This window comes from Xenopus tropicalis, chromosome 9 (genome assembly GCF_000004195.4).
Source record: "Xenopus tropicalis strain Nigerian chromosome 9, UCB_Xtro_10.0, whole genome shotgun sequence".
Classification (NCBI taxonomy): Eukaryota; Metazoa; Chordata; class Amphibia; order Anura; family Pipidae; genus Xenopus; species Xenopus tropicalis.
The window spans coordinates 7115469-7132643 of NC_030685.2; the positions used below are offsets into that span (position 1 = coordinate 7115469).

General features: G+C 52.7%; 1 protein-coding gene across 3 annotated transcripts; it reads right to left on the minus strand.

Moving 5' to 3' along the window:
* Window positions 1-1700: 1700 nt before the first annotated feature.
* Window positions 1701-17045, minus strand: mapk7 (mitogen-activated protein kinase 7). 3 transcript variants are annotated; one of them, XM_012970541.3, is made up of 7 exons: window positions 16840-17045; window positions 9065-9287; window positions 8571-8736; window positions 6437-7623; window positions 4981-5906; window positions 4159-4286; window positions 1701-3156 (listed from the first exon to the last, which is right to left on the minus strand). In XM_012970541.3, the coding sequence occupies exons 2-7, from the start codon at window positions 9279-9281 to the stop codon at window positions 3003-3005; spliced, it is 2778 nt and encodes a 925-aa protein (XP_012825995.1). In that variant the 5' UTR covers window positions 9282-9287; window positions 16840-17045; the 3' UTR covers window positions 1701-3002.
* Window positions 17046-17175: the final 130 nt, after the last annotated feature.

Here is a 17175-nt window from a genome sequence, read left to right on the forward strand (position 1 = left end):
CCCTCTACCCCTGTGCCAGTTAGATTGTAAGCTCTTCTGCCCCCCATGGGGCTACCCCTCTAGCTTATTCCCCTCTACCCCTGTGCCAGTTAGATTGTAAGCTCTTCTGCCCCCCATGGGGCTACCCCTCTAGCTTATTCCCCTCTACCCCTGTGCCAGTTAGATTGTAAGCTCTTCTGCCCCCCATGGGGCTACCCCTCTAGCTTATTCCCCTCTACCCCTGTGCCAGTTAGATTGTAAGCTCTTCTGCCCCCCATGGGGCTACTCCTCTAGCTTATTCCCCTCTACCCCTGTGCCAGTTAGATTGTAAGCTCTTCTGCCCCCCATGGGGCTACTCCTCTAGCTTATTCCCCTCTACCCCTGTGCCAGTTAGATTGTAAGCTCTTCTGCCCCCATGGGGCTACCCCTCTAGCTTATTCCCCTCTACCCCTGTGCCAGTTAGATTGTAAGCTCTTCTGCCCCCCATGGGGCTACTCCTCTAGCTTATTCCCCTCTACCCCTGTGCCAGTTAGATTGTAAGCTCTTCTGCCCCCCATGGGGCTACCCCTCTAGCTTATTCCCCTCTACCCCTGTGCCAGTTAGATTGTAAGCTCTTCTGCCCCCCATGGGACTACTCCTCTAGCTTATTCCCCTCTACCCCTGTGCCAGTTAGATTGTAAGCTCTTCTGCCCCCCATGGGGCTACCCCTCTAGCTTATTCCCCTCTACCCCTGTGCCAGTTAGATTGTAAGCTCTTCTGCCCCCCATGGGGCTACCCCTCTAGCTTATTCCCCTCTACCGCTGTGCCAGTTAGATTGTAAGCTCTTCTGCCCCCCATGGGGCTACTCCTCTAGCTTATTCCCCTCTACCGCTGTGCCAGTTAGATTGTAAGCTCTTCTGCCCCCCATGGGGCTACTCCTCTAGCTTATTCCCCTCTACCCCTGTGCCAGTTAGAGTGTAAGCTCTTCTGCCCCCCATGGGGCTACCCCTCTAGCTTATTCCCCTCTACCCCTGTGCCAGTTAGATTGTAAGCTCTTCTGCCCCCCATGGGGCTACCCCTCTAGCTTATTCCCCTCTACCCCTGTGCCAGTTAGATTGTAAGCTCTTCTGCCCCCCATGGGGCTACCCCTCTAGCTTATTCCCCTCTACCCCTGTGCCAGTTAGAGTGTAAGCTCTTCTGCTAGGCCGGGCCTTACAACTGTCACATCTACTTCCCTTTTACTATCCATAGCCATTATTGTTCATTAACACTTTCAGTGCCAGAGATACCGGTAGCAGTTTGCCTTTAACCACTTCAGTGCCAGATACCAGAATTAATTTGCCATTCACTCTTTCACTGCCAATGGTACCAGTATCAGTTTGCTGTTAACCCTCTCAGTGCCAATGGTACCAATATCAGTTTGCCATTAACCCTCTCAGTGCCAATGGTACCAATATCAGTTTGCTGTTAACCCTCTCAGTGCCAATGGTACCAATATCAGTTTGCTGTTAACCCTCTCACTGCCAAAGGCACCAGTATGTTTGCCGTTAACCCTCTCAGTGCCCGTGGTACCAGTATCAGTTTGCTGCTAACCCTCTCACTGCTAAAGGCACCAGTATCAGTTTGCCAGTTAACCCCCTCAGTGCCAGAGATACCGCGCCTACTGGAGATCAGACCGGGGGTGAATCTGACCCGTTGATATGAGCAAACGCAGTGGGACGGAGGCCACGATACCACAGGAATATAAAACAGACATTTATTGGCAGTAATTACAAACTTACATTATAAAAGAGAAGTGACCGCCCACGAGTCTCCGCCCCTTCCTGCCCCACGGGTTGCCCCTCCCCTGCTCTCATCCTTCCCAGGTCACATTGCTGTTTCCTCCATAGTCCCTGACCCCCAGCCCGTATGTTCTCTCTCTCTGTGCCAGGCCCGCTGCTTTGTGCTGGCAGGAAATGGGCATCATTACAAGGAATGCTGGGATGGGAAAACATGTTTGTTACAAACCCGTCAGTTAATCGAGTTTCCCCAGCAGAATCCTGCAGTGTAAACTGCTCCCGCACTCATCTAGAATGGCTGCCGTAAAGCAAAATGGCACTGCTGTTTGCGATAAAGGAAGTGACTCATTTTCTAAAACAAAAATGAAATCACTAAAACTAAACTAAACTGCATATTGGGACCGTATCCCTTTAACCGACGGTGCATTGAGTGCGCCACGTGCATTAAAGGGGCGGTTCACCTTTAAGTTAACTTTTAGTTACTTTGCAATTGGTCTTCATTATTTATTATTCGCCTTCTTCTTCTTCTCTTTGCAGCTTTCAAATGGGGGTCACTGACCCCGGCAGCCAGAAAACTATTGCTTTGTGAGGCTCCAGTTTTATTGTTGCTGCTATATATGACTTATCTTTCTATGTAGGCCCTTCTCTATTCCTATCCCTGTTCCCTTTACAAGCCGCTGCCTGGTTACTAGGTTAAACAGAGCCCTAGCAACCACGAGGCTGCTGCGATTCCAAACTGGAGAGCTGCTGTAATATTTCAAAATAAAAAATGACGACCAATTGCAAGTTGTCTCGGCAGAGGCACTCTCTACATCATACTAAACGTTCATTCAAAGGGTTAATAGGGTTCTGCCCCATCCATGAATAAGATGCACTGCAAGGTCAGTACATGAAGCCCATTGGGTGGGTGGGATTATGGGCTGTCGGGTCGGTATCGGTACCAAGTAAGAAAAGGACAAGAGCATCGTGTTTTCTCCAATATCGATCTAACCAATGACGATGAAGCGCAGAGGTCACATGATCCTTTTATTACAGAACTGGGAGCCAATCCCAGGCTGGTTCTGTTTCACTCACATCCAGCGCCGACACGGACTAACGGACAAGTTGGATTTTGGCACTTACAGGGTTACAAAACACTGGCAAGTCTTTTCCGACTGTTTATTGGCAAGTTCTGGAAGACGCTGTATGATTGGCCCAAACATCCACACGCTCTCCGGGTCCAACCAAGTGACTGAGAGTGCAGGGGTTCCTTGTATTCCCCCCGTGTTAGGTGTCCTGTAGGTCGGGGATGTCGGAGAGACTCATGGGGGAGCCCAGCTGCAGATCCTCCTGTAGGGAAGCCATGTCCGCCGGGTTCATGCTGTGAATGTCCAGCCAGTCGGCCAGTAGCGACGCAGAAAGGGGGGCGGAGTCCACGTGGCTGAAAAGGGATAAAGCGGGAGTTTATTAGAGAAGACAGAGAAGGCACTACTGCTGTGCGTCGGCTCAATGTCAGTCTGCAGTATAAAGCATCTATAGATCTAAGTGCCACATAGAACTGCCACCTGGGGCTTTAGTGTTTATGGGGTGGTTCAACTATTCCTTTGGAACTACACTAAATTGTTTATTGCTACTTTTCAGTACTTATTTTTCTATTCGGGCCCTCTCCTTATTCATATATCAGTATTGTATTCAAACCACACCCTGGTTGCTAAGGTCATTTGGATCCAAGCAACCAGATTGCTGCTAAAAATGCCAAAACGGGAAAACTGCTGAACAAAAACTGAAATATTTGCTAAACTACAAACAATAAATAATGAAGACCAACTGAAAACTGTCTCAGAATTTTACTCTACATCATAGTAAAAACGAACTCAAAGGTGAACAAGCCCTTTAATAGGATGGCAACTACAGGCAACCCCACCCCCACCCAAACTACACCAGTTATACTGTATATATCCCCTCCGTTCACCAGTACCATCACATTTTCCTATAACATATAGCAGCTTTCACCCGGCGACCATTTTCCCTCTGACACATTATCAGTTAAGAATGCAGGCTTACACAGGCAGAACTTGCTCTGATAAAAATATCTGCTTTGTCTCAGCACTGTAATGGTTAAGCTGAGCTCTGGAGAGGAGATTAGGACAGCTAGAGCAGATTCAATGGAAACCAGCCGTGCCAGCTTTTCATTGGCTGCTAGGCTGGAGGGTGTGTTTAGTAACCTGAGTTGAAAGAACTGAGCATGCTCAGTAGCCAAGAGCCAAAGTCAGTTCCTAATGGAGGGGGCAGAGGAGGGAATAAGGGGTGCTGCAGCCTAAGTATTAACCTTTAAACAACCAGAGTGGCAAATATTTAAAGAGGCTTGGAAGTAGGCAAAGTAAATCATACAGACAAAGATGGGGGGGGGGGGACGGGATCCAAACAAATCAGGTCTCGGTACCTTTCCCGGTTCTCTGCTGCCATATCAAAGGACTGATTGAGAAATTCTTCCAGATCGAACCCCACTCCGTACCCGGCTCCGCTTCCTTTCGGAGTGACCGAGAAAACTGGAGGAAGGATATCTTCAACCTAAAAGGGTCAGAGTGTGAAGAATACGTTACAGGTATGGCAGCTACTACCCGAAATGGGGTCCAATCATAGTATAGAGCACCCTGATAGGAGGGGCTTTGGGTTGGGATTATGAGGAATATGGCAGAGATGCAAACGTTACTAAACGGACTACAAATCCCAGAATAATGTAACATATAATGAAGGGTGAGGCATTCTGGGAGCTGTAGTCCAGCAACATCAGGGTTGTATTCTTAAAGCAATATTGCACAATAAAACTTTCCCAGCTCTCTAGGGCCCGCATTGGCAGCATTGAAATGCAAAAGAATCCTCCAATGAGAATCCCAGCTGATCTGTATAAATCCGGCTCCCTGTTCTCTGTTCCTGCAATTGGAGTTGGGAGCATTAAGCACAGTTTCCCAGCACTGAACAAGTCTGTCCCTTTATCCCCATGTCTGATTCCTGTGCCATATAATGACGGGAAAATGACATCATTATCTCTATATGTAAGGTACCAGCAAGGGGCCTGACACAGTGCTGGGAATCAGCATTCTCATTGGTCACTTCTCTTGCATCTATAATTAAGTTTTGGGTCAGTAGAATTCTCATTGGTGAATTGGTTTCCATGTGTAATTACGTTTTTCAGAGAGCTAGGGGGCGCAGTGGGGCAGCTTTACGGTTGGGTTTAGTAAGAATAAAGTTGCGATGATCTGACCTGGGATTTGGAAAGTTGCTGAGTCACCAAGTTGATGTCTGGAGATGTTGCCTGGGGGGCGTTGGCGCTGCTGTACGACGTGGGCGGAAGAGGTGGGAAACTTTTGTGCTGTTCCGGGTTCTGGAAGACGGATCCATTAGAATATGCAAGTCCTGGGACTCCTCCCTGTGGCTGTTGGAGGTCGGGGGGCTTATGGAGGAAGAGGGAAGTGTCCACGCTCTTGCAATCCACTCTGTTTGCCCCAGACCAGCCCTCCTGAGCTACACACCGGGGCCAAGGGGGATTCATTCGTGGGGGCGTGGGAAAGTTATTGGTCAGGACTTGTCCTCTGCTAACGAATGAGACATCGGCCGGCAGCTGGGCAGCTATGGGATTGGAGTCTTGCTTCGCTTGGGCGGTCAGCATAACGGAACTAATCTGAAAGCCCGCAGAGGAGGGCGGGACATAATGGAGCAGGTTGGTCACGGCGCAAGGGTTCAGACACCTCGGAATGAACTGGATGGTAGGCGGTACCGCTGGGGCAGCAATAGTACCGTTCTGTTGCCTCCCAACCTCTATAAGAGGAGCTAAGTTGGCCACACCAAACACAGACTGCTGCAGCGGCTGAGCCACGGTGCAAATGTTAACGGCTGAATTGGAATGACCGGGCCCGGTTATCTGAGCAGGAGGAACGGCCGGCTGCAGCTGGGTCTGGTCGACCATTCGACTCCAGCGTTCCAACAAATTCTTATCGTTCTCGCTCAGCACCAGGCCTCCGAAGCCTTCTATCTTCTTCACTTCCCGACGCTCCTTCTCTTTCTGCTTTTTCTCCCGCTCCCTGGCGCGTTCGTGGCGCCGCCTTCGCTTCTCCTCCCGCTCCCGCTGTCGCTCCTGAGCCGTGACTGGTTTCCGGGTTTCGGGAACCTCAGGGACGGAAGTGGGTGCATCTGGGGGGAAAAAAAAGCACGTTAGCGTTTGGGGCTAATTTAGGAAGAGTAAAGCTGGCCATACACGCTAGTGATGTGCGGGTTCAGGCCGACCTCGGAACATCACTTGCAGGTCGTGGGTGGGTTTGGGGTGAGCTCTTCCACTCGTCCTCCCCGCCCCATGACCTAATACTGCCGGTGTCCTCTTCCGGTTTGTGAATTAGGGTAGGGTAGGGTTAGGAACGGATGGGTTAGGGTCGGGGGTCACACCAATATTATTATATGGAATGAGGTTTCGTATGGTGGATTGACGAGGCAACCAATATCGCAAAATCCTTGGGATATAGGTCGTCGATTGAAGGCGCCCAAACAAAGGCAAGTGTTTAGGGTTGAACCATCAGATAGGGGGTCAAATTCCTATTGTTTCTACCTCCATATCGGACGATTGAGCCCTGAATGTTAGTGAAGATCATACTTGTATCGTGTATGGCCAAGTCAAACTTTGTCTGTTTTCCAAATGACTTAAACATAAGACCCGTCCCACTTATTACCTTTACTCTTGTTCCGTAAAGCTGACTTCAAGAGAGCGGCCTTAAGCGCTGCTTTAGTATCCTCCGATATTGCCCCTTCTCGCTTTGGCAAGGGCTCCGGTTCAGCTTTAACCACTAGGGTTTCTTCTTTGCCTTCATGATCGTCCCCCAGCACCTCTGTCTCTTCCTTCTCCACAGGAGAGGTGAGATCGATGGTCTCTGTGTTCTCTGCAACCCGGGGAGACTCCATTGGGAAATCTGCCTTGTCCCGAGCCGAATTGGCACTGGGCATCTCTATATCCAATCCCTCGGTGGGTGGGGGTAGTGGTGGCGATTGGAAGGCATCTTCTTGAATAGGTCCGTCCCCGATGGGCCCTTCCACGGCTGGTCTGAGTGCTGGTTTAAAGCTGATCTGCCGTCGTATGCCCTCCCTTCTACGGTGAAAGCCGTCTATCTCCGCCGTTATAGCCTCTTTTATTTGGTCCTTTGTGAGAATCTTTTTATCGAATCCAAAATCAAAGGCCGGGACGCATTCTGGTTCGTCGTCGGGGTCGTGATATTTGGACAGGAAAGGGTGCCGAAGTGCCTCTGCTACGGAAATGCGGTCACGTGGGTCAAAACGTAGCATTTTTGACAGCAGATCCAGAGCCTTCTTGCCAGCTTGGGGGTAGAGGGTTGCCCAAGGCACTGGTTGGCGCGAGGGAAGACTTTGGATATAAGCCCTCACTCTCTCCGCCCCAATGGCTCGGATCACCTGACTGGAGGGTGTGCCCAGCACAGTCATGATGAGATGTAGCTGGTGGAGGTAGTTTTTGCCTGGAAAGAGAGGCTTACGTCCCAACATTTCAGCAAATATGCACCCCACAGACCACATATCAATGGCCTGCGTGTACTCGTGGAGAGACAACATCAGTTCAGGGGGCCGATACCACCGAGTGGCCACATACTCGGTCATGAAATACTTGTACTCGTCCGGCTTGGTGCAGAGCCCCCGGGCCATTCCGAAATCCCCGATCTTCAGCTCACAGTTCTCGTTAATCAGAAGGTTGCTGGGCTTCAGGTCCCGGTGCAAAACATTGGCCGAGTGGATGTATTTCAGGCCGCGCAGAAGCTGGTACAGGAAGTAGCGGGCGTGTTCGAGGGTAAGTGGCTGCGACGAGTGGATGATTTGGTGCAAATCGCTCTCCATAAGGTCCAACACCACATATCTGAAATGGAAACAGGTTATAGAATCTTGATCCTCATATACATAACAAACCCCCCTAACTATATGGTATGGAGAATACTGAACATGATTGGTGCATTTTATATTACTGGTAGCACCGGCATTAAAATATGTGTGACTTACCAAATTGCTTGACTATTATTATGGAGGAGATATTTCTATGGGAACTAAGTTGTCAGTTTATTACTCCCTACATTCAGCCTCAGGGCCGCCATCAGGGGGGCACAGGGGGGACTGGTGTCCCGGGCGATCTTTCGCTTTAAAGGGGGCCCAGCTGTGATACAGTTTTTAAGCTCGGGCCCCATTTAAAGAATTACGGGCCCTGTCATTGGTGGCTAGGGGGGAGCTGGAGGATGCTGAGGGGGAAAGCTGGAGGATGCTGGGGGGGAAAGCTGGAGGATGCTGGGGGGGAAAGCTGGAGGATGCTGGGGAGGAGCTGGAGGATGCTGGGGGGAAGCTGGAGGATGCTGGGGGAGAAGCTGGAGGATGCTGGGGGAGAAGCTGGAGGATGCTGGGGGAGAAGCTGGAGGATGCTGGGGGAAAAGCTGGAGGATGTAGGGGGAACAGGATGCAATGGGGGGAGGGCCATAGTATGAGGACACTGGGGGAGGACCAGCAATGTTTTAGGGGGCCCTGGGTTGGCTATCAATGTATTAGGGGGTCCCTGGCTACCAATGTCTGTGTCCTTTGTACAGATGAGAGGGGCCATTGAGGGTCGGGGTGTGGGAGGAGGAGGGCCCAGAAAATTTTGTTGTGAGGGGCCCTGTGATTTCTGATGGCGGCCCTGTTCAACCTCCCCTACGGCAGGCTATAAAAGAAAAAACTCTGTCTCCTCCTACCAAGTAGTTTGCTGGTCATGTGATGTACAGGTCATAAGGCCCTCCCACTACGTCACTGCCCCCAAGCAGCACATAATAAAAAGGCCCCTACACAGATCTGAAGTCGTTGTAAGGCACAGACGGCTTTAAGATGTCCTTTATGGCAATGATGTTGTCGTGCTTGAAATGCTTCAGGATCTTAAGTTCCCGCAGGGTGCGCTTGGCGTTCGTAACCACGTCGAAGGCGTTGGGGATTTTCTTAATGGCGACCCTTTGCCCTGGGGGGGTAACAAACAGGGGTCATTATACAAGTGCTGAATACAGTGTCATATAATAAACATTAAAGGGAAACTAAACCCAACCGTAAAGCTGTCCCACTGCGCCCCCTAGTTCCCTACAGAAGTTGATGAAGAACGTAATTACACATGGAAACCAATTCACCAATAAGACCGAAAACTTAATTATAGATGCAAGAGAATTGACCAATGAGAATGCGGATTCCCAGCACTATGTATGTTTCTTTATACAAGGGGCGATTGCAACAAAAGCCCCCCTTGCTGGGCTGAAGAGACGGCAGTGTATTTCATTAGGCCACAAGGTTCTCACCACAGCCTTTCCGCCTGGCCGAGGACACCACCCCGTAAGCGCCGACGCCGATGGTTTCGATGATCTCGTACTCGTCCCCAACTTCGAAGTTGACGTCGAAGGAGCGCTCTTTGAGTATGGAGAAGCCCTTGGCTGGCATGGAGGTGCTGCCACCTGGGTCCAGTTTGGTGCCCGATCCATCTGGTACCTCCTCTGGCTCTTTCCTTGGCTCCGCCATGGCTGCCTGGAGAGTGGAGACCGTAATGAAAATATGGCAATAAGCAGATAGAGAAGGACAAGTTACCAGGATACATCTACAGACTGGCAATATTAATAGATGAATATATCATTATTTCCTTGGGGTTGGTTTTTACTAGTGGTGCAACTTAGTACGGGGCCAGTACAGGGCAGGGCCTAATGAGGGGTGGGCGTGTCCAGAAGCACAGTCGGAGGGGGATAGCCAATCACAGCCCTGCAGGCACACAAGCACAGACAGAAGGAGGCAGCAGGAAGTGGCACAGACGGGCGGGGCTAGTGGGGTTTTTGGAGAAATTTCCAATAAATCAGCCCAAAACACTACTTTTTAAAGCTCATTCCTTCTATATTTAGATGGGTACAATTCATTGGCACAATATTGTTTTTCACACAAAAAGTTCAAAAATCTGCTCAGAATTACACCCACTAGGACTTTTGCAGACACACAGAGGGCCCCCCCTCCCCCCTACGTACCGGGCAGCTACTAATGAGCAGTGCCAATATGGCAGACACGGCCAATACCATATATATCAGGGCTTGCTGATAGCCACACACAAGGTGACTTTGATGTGAGCAAACATAGGTGCAGCCCAGTAACTCCCATTCCGGCACCTCCAGGTATTGCCCCTGCCACTGATGTACCCCCCACGGCCTTCCCAGTAATGGCGCCAGGAACACAGTGGCCTAGCAGCATTGCCCATAGTGCCCCTTCTTCATGAGTCAGAGATGCAGGTAGCCCCCTCACATGATTCAGCCTGGCATTACATGGCTCTGCCCTATATACGCCCCCTCAGCCTGGCATTACATGGCTCTGCCCTATATACGCCCCCTCAGCCTGGCATTACATGGTTCTGCCCTATATACGCCCCCCAGCCTGGCATTACATGGTTCTGCCCTATATACGCCCCCTCAGCCTGGCATTACATGGTTCTGCCCTATATACGCCCCCTCAGCCTGGCATTACATGGCTCTGCCCTATATACGCCCCCTCAGCCTGGCATTACATGGTTCTGCCCTATATACACCCTCTCAGCCTGGCATTACATGGTTCTGCCCTATATAGCCCCCTCAGCCTGGCATTACATGGTTCTGCCCTATATACACCCCCTCAGCCTGGCATTAAATGGCTCTGCCCTATATACCCCCCTCAGCCTGGCATTACTTGGTTCTGCCCAGTATTACCCCAGCCCCAGTCTGGCATTAGATGGTTCAGCCCAGTATTACCCCCCCTCAGCCTGGCATTACATGGCTCTGCCCTATATACGCCCCCTCAGCCTGGCATTACATGGTTCTGCCCAGTATTACCCCAGCCCCAGTCTGGCATTAGATGGTTCAGCCCAGTATTACCCCCCCTCAGCCTGGCATTACATGGCTCTGCCCTATATACGCCCCCTCAGCCTGGCATTACATGGCTCTGCCCAGTATTACCCCAGCCCCAGTCTGGCATTAAATGGTTCAGCCCAGTATTACCCCCCTCAGCCTGGCATTACATGGTTCTGCCCTATATACGCCCTCTCAGCCTGGCATTACATGGTTCTGCCCTATATAGCCCCCCTCAGCCTGGCATTAGATGGTTCAGCCCAGTATTACCCCCTCAGCCTGGCATTACATGGCTCTGCCCTATATACGCCCCCTCAGCCTGGCATTACATGGTTCTGCCCAGTATTACCCCAGCCCCAGTCTGGCATTAGATGGTTCAGCCCAGTATTACCCCCCCTCAGCCTGGCATTACATGGCTCTGCCCTATATACGCCCCCTCAGCCTGGCATTACATGGCTCTGCCCAGTATTACCCCAGCCCCAGTCTGGCATTAAATGGTTCAGCCCAGTATTACCCCCCTCAGCCTGGCATTACATGGTTCTGCCCTATATACGCCCTCTCAGCCTGGCATTACATGGTTCTGCCCTATATAGCCCCCCTCAGCCTGGCATTACATGGTTCAGCCCAGTATTACCCCAGCCTGGCATTAGATGGTTCAGCCCAGTATTACCCCAGCCTGGCATTACATGGTTCAGCCCAGTATTACCCCCTCAGCCTGGCATTACATGGTTCAGCCCAGTATTACCCCCTCAGCCTGGCATTACATGGTTCAGCCCAGTATTAACCCCTCAGCCTGGCATTACATGGTTCAGCCCAGTATTACCCCCTCAGCCTGGCATTAGATGGTTCAGCCCAGTATTGCCCCCACCGCCTGGCATTAGATGGTTCAGCCCAGTATTACCCCAGCCTGGCATTAGATGGTTCAGCCCAGTATTGCCCCAGCCCCAGGTTATGATGGGACCCGCCCAGTATTGCCCCCCCAGCCTGGCATTAGATGGTTCAGCCCAGTATTGCCCCCTCAGCCTGGCATTAGATGGTTCAGCCCAGTATTGCCCCCTCAGCCTGGCATTAGATGGTTCAGCCCAGTATTACCCCCTCAGCCTGGCATTAGATGGTTCAGCCCAGTATTACCCCCTCAGCCTGGCATTAGATGGTTCAGCCCAGTATTACCCCCTCAGCCTGGCATTAGATGGTTCAGCCCAGTATTGCCCCAGCCTGGCATTAGATGGTTCAGCCCAGTATTCCCCCAGCCTGGCATTAGATGGTTCAGCCCAGTATTGCCCCCTCAGCCTGGCATTACATGGTTCAGCCCAGTATTCCCCCTCAGCCTGGCATTACATGGTTCAGCCCAGTATTCCCCCAGCCTGGCATTACATGGTTCAGCCCAGTATTGCCCCCTCAGCCTGGCATTACATGGTTCAGCCCAGTATTCCCCCAGCCTGGCATTAGATGGTTCAGCCCAGTATTGCCCCCTCAGCCTGGCATTACATGGTTCAGCCCAGTATTCCCCCCTCAGCCTGGCATTACATGGTTCAGCCCAGTATTGCCCCCTCAGCCTGGCATTACATGGTTCAGCCCAGTATTGCCCCCTCAGCCTGGCATTACATGGTTCAGCCCAGTATTACCCCCTCAGCCTGGCATTAGATGGTTCAGCCCAGTATTCCCCCAGCCTGGCATTAGATGATTCAGCCCAGTATTACCCCCTCAGCCTGGCATTAGATGGTTCAGCCCAGTATTAACCCCTCAGCCTGGCATTAGATGGTTCAGCCCAGTATTCCCCCAGCCTGGCATTAGATGATTCAGCCCAGTATTACCCCCTCAGCCTGGCATTACATGGTTCAGCCCAGTATTACCCCCTCAGCCTGGCATTAGATGGTTCAGCCCAGTATTACCCCCTCAGCCTGGCATTAGATGGTTCAGCCCAGTATTACCCCAGCCTGGCATTAGATGGTTCAGCCCAGTATTACCCCCTCAGCCTGGCATTAGATGGTTCAGCCCAGTATTCCCCCCCTCAGCCTGGCATTACATGGTTCAGCCCAGTATTCCCCCCTCAGCCTGGCATTAGATGGTTCAGCCCAGTATTCCCCCCTCAGCCTGGCATTAGATGGTTCAGCCCAGTATTGCCCCCTCAGCCTGGCATTACATGGTTCAGCCCAGTATTCCCCCCTCAGCCTGGCATTACATGGTTCAGCCCAGTATTGCCCCAGCCCCAGGTTATGATGGGACCCGCCCAGTATTGCCCCCCCAGCCTGGCATTAGATGGTTCAGCCCAGTATTGCCCCCTCAGCCTGGCATTAGATGGTTCAGCCCAGTATTGCCCCCTCAGCCTGGCATTAGATGGTTCAGCCCAGTATTACCCCCTCAGCCTGGCATTAGATGGTTCAGCCCAGTATTACCCCCTCAGCCTGGCATTAGATGGTTCAGCCCAGTATTACCCCCTCAGCCTGGCATTAGATGGTTCAGCCCAGTATTGCCCCAGCCTGGCATTAGATGGTTCAGCCCAGTATTCCCCCAGCCTGGCATTAGATGGTTCAGCCCAGTATTGCCCCCTCAGCCTGGCATTACATGGTTCAGCCCAGTATTCCCCCCTCAGCCTGGCATTACATGGTTCAGCCCAGTATTCCCCCAGCCTGGCATTACATGGTTCAGCCCAGTATTGCCCCCTCAGCCTGGCATTACATGGTTCAGCCCAGTATTCCCCCAGCCTGGCATTAGATGGTTCAGCCCAGTATTGCCCCCTCAGCCTGGCATTACATGGTTCAGCCCAGTATTCCCCCCTCAGCCTGGCATTACATGGTTCAGCCCAGTATTGCCCCCTCAGCCTGGCATTACATGGTTCAGCCCAGTATTGCCCCCTCAGCCTGGCATTACATGGTTCAGCCAGTATTACCCCCTCAGCCTGGCATTAGATGGTTCAGCCCAGTATTCCCCCAGCCTGGCATTAGATGATTCAGCCCAGTATTACCCCCTCAGCCTGGCATTAGATGGTTCAGCCCAGTATTAACCCCTCAGCCTGGCATTAGATGGTTCAGCCCAGTATTCCCCCAGCCTGGCATTAGATGATTCAGCCCAGTATTACCCCCTCAGCCTGGCATTACATGGTTCAGCCCAGTATTATCCCCTCAGCCTGGCATTAGATGGTTCAGCCCAGTATTACCCCCTCAGCCTGGCATTAGATGGTTCAGCCCAGTATTACCCCAGCCTGGCATTAGATGGTTCAGCCCAGTATTACCCCCTCAGCCTGGCATTAGATGGTTCAGCCCAGTATTCCCCCCCTCAGCCTGGCATTACATGGTTCAGCCCAGTATTCCCCCCTCAGCCTGGCATTAGATGGTTCAGCCCAGTATTCCCCCCTCAGCCTGGCATTAGATGGTTCAGCCCAGTATTGCCCCCTCAGCCTGGCATTACATGGTTCAGCCCAGTATTCCCCCCTCAGCCTGGCATTACATGGTTCAGCCCAGTATTGCCCCAGCCCCAGGTTATGATGGGACCCGCCCAGTATTGCCTCCCCAGCCTGGCATTAGATGGTTCAGCCCAGTATTGCCCCCTCAGCCTGGCATTAGATGGTTCAGCCCAGTATTGCCCCCTCAGCCTGGCATTAGATGGTTCAGCCCAGTATTACCCCCTCAGCCTGGCATTAGATGGTTCAGCCCAGTATTACCCCCTCAGCCTGGCATTAGATGGTTCAGCCCAGTATTACCCCCTCAGCCTGGCATTAGATGGTTCAGCCCAGTATTGCCCCAGCCTGGCATTAGATGGTTCAGCCCAGTATTCCCCCAGCCTGGCATTAGATGGTTCAGCCCAGTATTGCCCCCTCAGCCTGGCATTACATGGTTCAGCCCAGTATTCCCCCCTCAGCCTGGCATTACATGGTTCAGCCCAGTATTCCCCCAGCCTGGCATTACATGGTTCAGCCCAGTATTGCCCCCTCAGCCTGGCATTACATGGTTCAGCCCAGTATTCCCCCAGCCTGGCATTAGATGGTTCAGCCCAGTATTGCCCCCTCAGCCTGGCATTACATGGTTCAGCCCAGTATTCCCCCCTCAGCCTGGCATTACATGGTTCAGCCCAGTATTGCCCCCTCAGCCTGGCATTACATGGTTCAGCCCAGTATTGCCCCCTCAGCCTGGCATTACATGGTTCAGCCCAGTATTACCCCCTCAGCCTGGCATTAGATGGTTCAGCCCAGTATTCCCCCAGCCTGGCATTAGATGATTCAGCCCAGTATTACCCCCTCAGCCTGGCATTAGATGGTTCAGCCCAGTATTAACCCCTCAGCCTGGCATTAGATGGTTCAGCCCAGTATTCCCCCAGCCTGGCATTAGATGATTCAGCCCAGTATTACCCCCTCAGCCTGGCATTAGATGGTTCAGCCCAGTATTCCCCCCTCAGCCTGGCATTAGATGGTTCAGCCCAGTATTACCCCAGCCTGGCATTAGATGGTTCAGCCCAGTATTACCCCCTCAGCCTGGCATTAGATGGTTCAGCCCAGTATTCCCCCCCTCAGCCTGGCATTACATGGTTCAGCCCAGTATTCCCCCCTCAGCCTGGCATTAGATGGTTCAGCCCAGTATTCCCCCCTCAGCCTGGCATTAGATGGTTCAGCCCAGTATTGCCCCCTCAGCCTGGCATTACATGGTTCAGCCCAGTATTCCCCCCTCAGCCTGGCATTACATGGTTCAGCCCAGTATTCCCCCCTCAGCCTGGCATTACATGGTTCAGCCCAGTATTGCCCCAGCCCCAGTCTGGCATTAGATGGTTCAGCCCAGTATTACCCCCCCAGCCTGGCATTAGATGGTTCAGCCCAGTATTCCCCCAGCCTGGCATTAGATGGTTCAGCCCAGTATTACCCCCCCAGCCTGGCATTAGATGGTTCAGCCCAGTATTCCCCCAGCCTGGCATTAGATGGTTCAGCCCAGTATTACCCCCTCAGCCTGGCATTAGATGGTTCAGCCCAGTATTCCCCCAGCCCCAGGTTATGATGGGACCCGCCCAGCCCACAGACAGGCCAGACAGCTCCAGTGTTCAGCCCGCAGCCCTGCCAGGCACAGTGCCCCCGGATAATCGCCCAACCCGGAAGTAGGTGACACACCGGCCCCTTTAAGGCTGGTTACCTGGTTCCTGTCCCGCTGCGGGGTCCCCGGATGTAATACGGGTCTCAGGAGTAGGGAAGGTGCAGCCCAATCCTGCGCTGCCTGGGAGCGGAGCGGCCAGCCAATAGGAACGGGGCGGGATAACTGCTGCGAACTGAGGCGGGCCGACGCCAGTGTCCTCTGTTGCCTAGCAACAGGAGATTACGTTCAGTAACCCATAGAGGAAGTACAGAGAGGGCTAGTGATTTAACCCCGCCCCTGTGTAATTCCCCTCACTGCTTACTCTCACAAGAGAGATGGGCGCTGTTGGCCCGGGGCGATGAAATACTGATCAGAAGCGGGACCGGACGCCTAGCGCAAAGTTACGTAAATTGCGTGAAGACGCATTAAACAGCAACGGTGAAATATACGCCAATTGCCTGGAAGCTTGCGTAACTTGCGTTGGAAGCGGTGACGGCGGAGCGTAAGGCACAAAGTGGGAGGGGCAAAGCCCGCTGTTCCTCAGTGACTAATTAGCGCATTCATTAAAGTACAAGTTTCTCATGGAATCACCTCATCCCCATTCCCTCGGCGCTCCGGGGAAGCCCTCACATCACTATGGGGCCCTCACATACCCAGTGTGACAGGAATGCCCGGCACTAGCCTTCCCAGCAGGTCACATGATAGCCATCTGGCCAATGGGTGAGTGAGGTCCCTGTGCCCTTACTCTGCCCATTTGTTACACTGGCTGTGGGTAAATATGGATAAATCACGTACAGCTGCAGCCCCGCCCTCACTCCGCTTTAACCAAATCACTTAAGGCTTTACGTACTATCCGGGGGCCTCACGTACTATCCGGGGGCCCCGCACCAATCACATTGAGGCTATTAGGAAGGCTACAATAATGATGCCACAGTATTATATCACCCTGACTCCTTCCCTGGGTGCCACTCCCCGGGGGGCTCCCTCCTCCCCTACCCATTCCTCCCCCTTTTCCCATTTCCCAGCAGCCCAGCGCCCCCTTCCCTGCCCCTCCCACTGCAGCTCCTCCCTTCCCCGCCCCTCCCACTGCAGCTCCTCCCTTCCCCGCCCCTCCCACTGCAGCTCCTCCCATCCCCGGACAGGTAACCCTCTCACTGCCGGACGCACCGCCGAAGCCAATGCAGTTTCCCGCCCTTTGTCAGCCTCGTCCCCTTTAAATCCGAGCTGAATGCCTCAGTGCGGCTCGCTGATTGGCTGTCACCTCAGAGGCCCAGAGCAATGCTGTATCCTGTGCTGGGAGTATCAGTAGATAAAGGGCCTGAGTGCTGCAGTTCAGCAGCAGAGATTTCCCAGCCCCCTCCCGTCTAACTGCTGCCCCCTCCTCTCCCTTCCCTGCTCCCTCCCCCTCGCCATTCCCCTCCCTCCTATCCCCCCCCCTGGCCATTCTTTCTCTCCCTTCCGCCCCTTTTCTTTCTGTCATCCCCCCTTCCTCCCCCCTCTCAT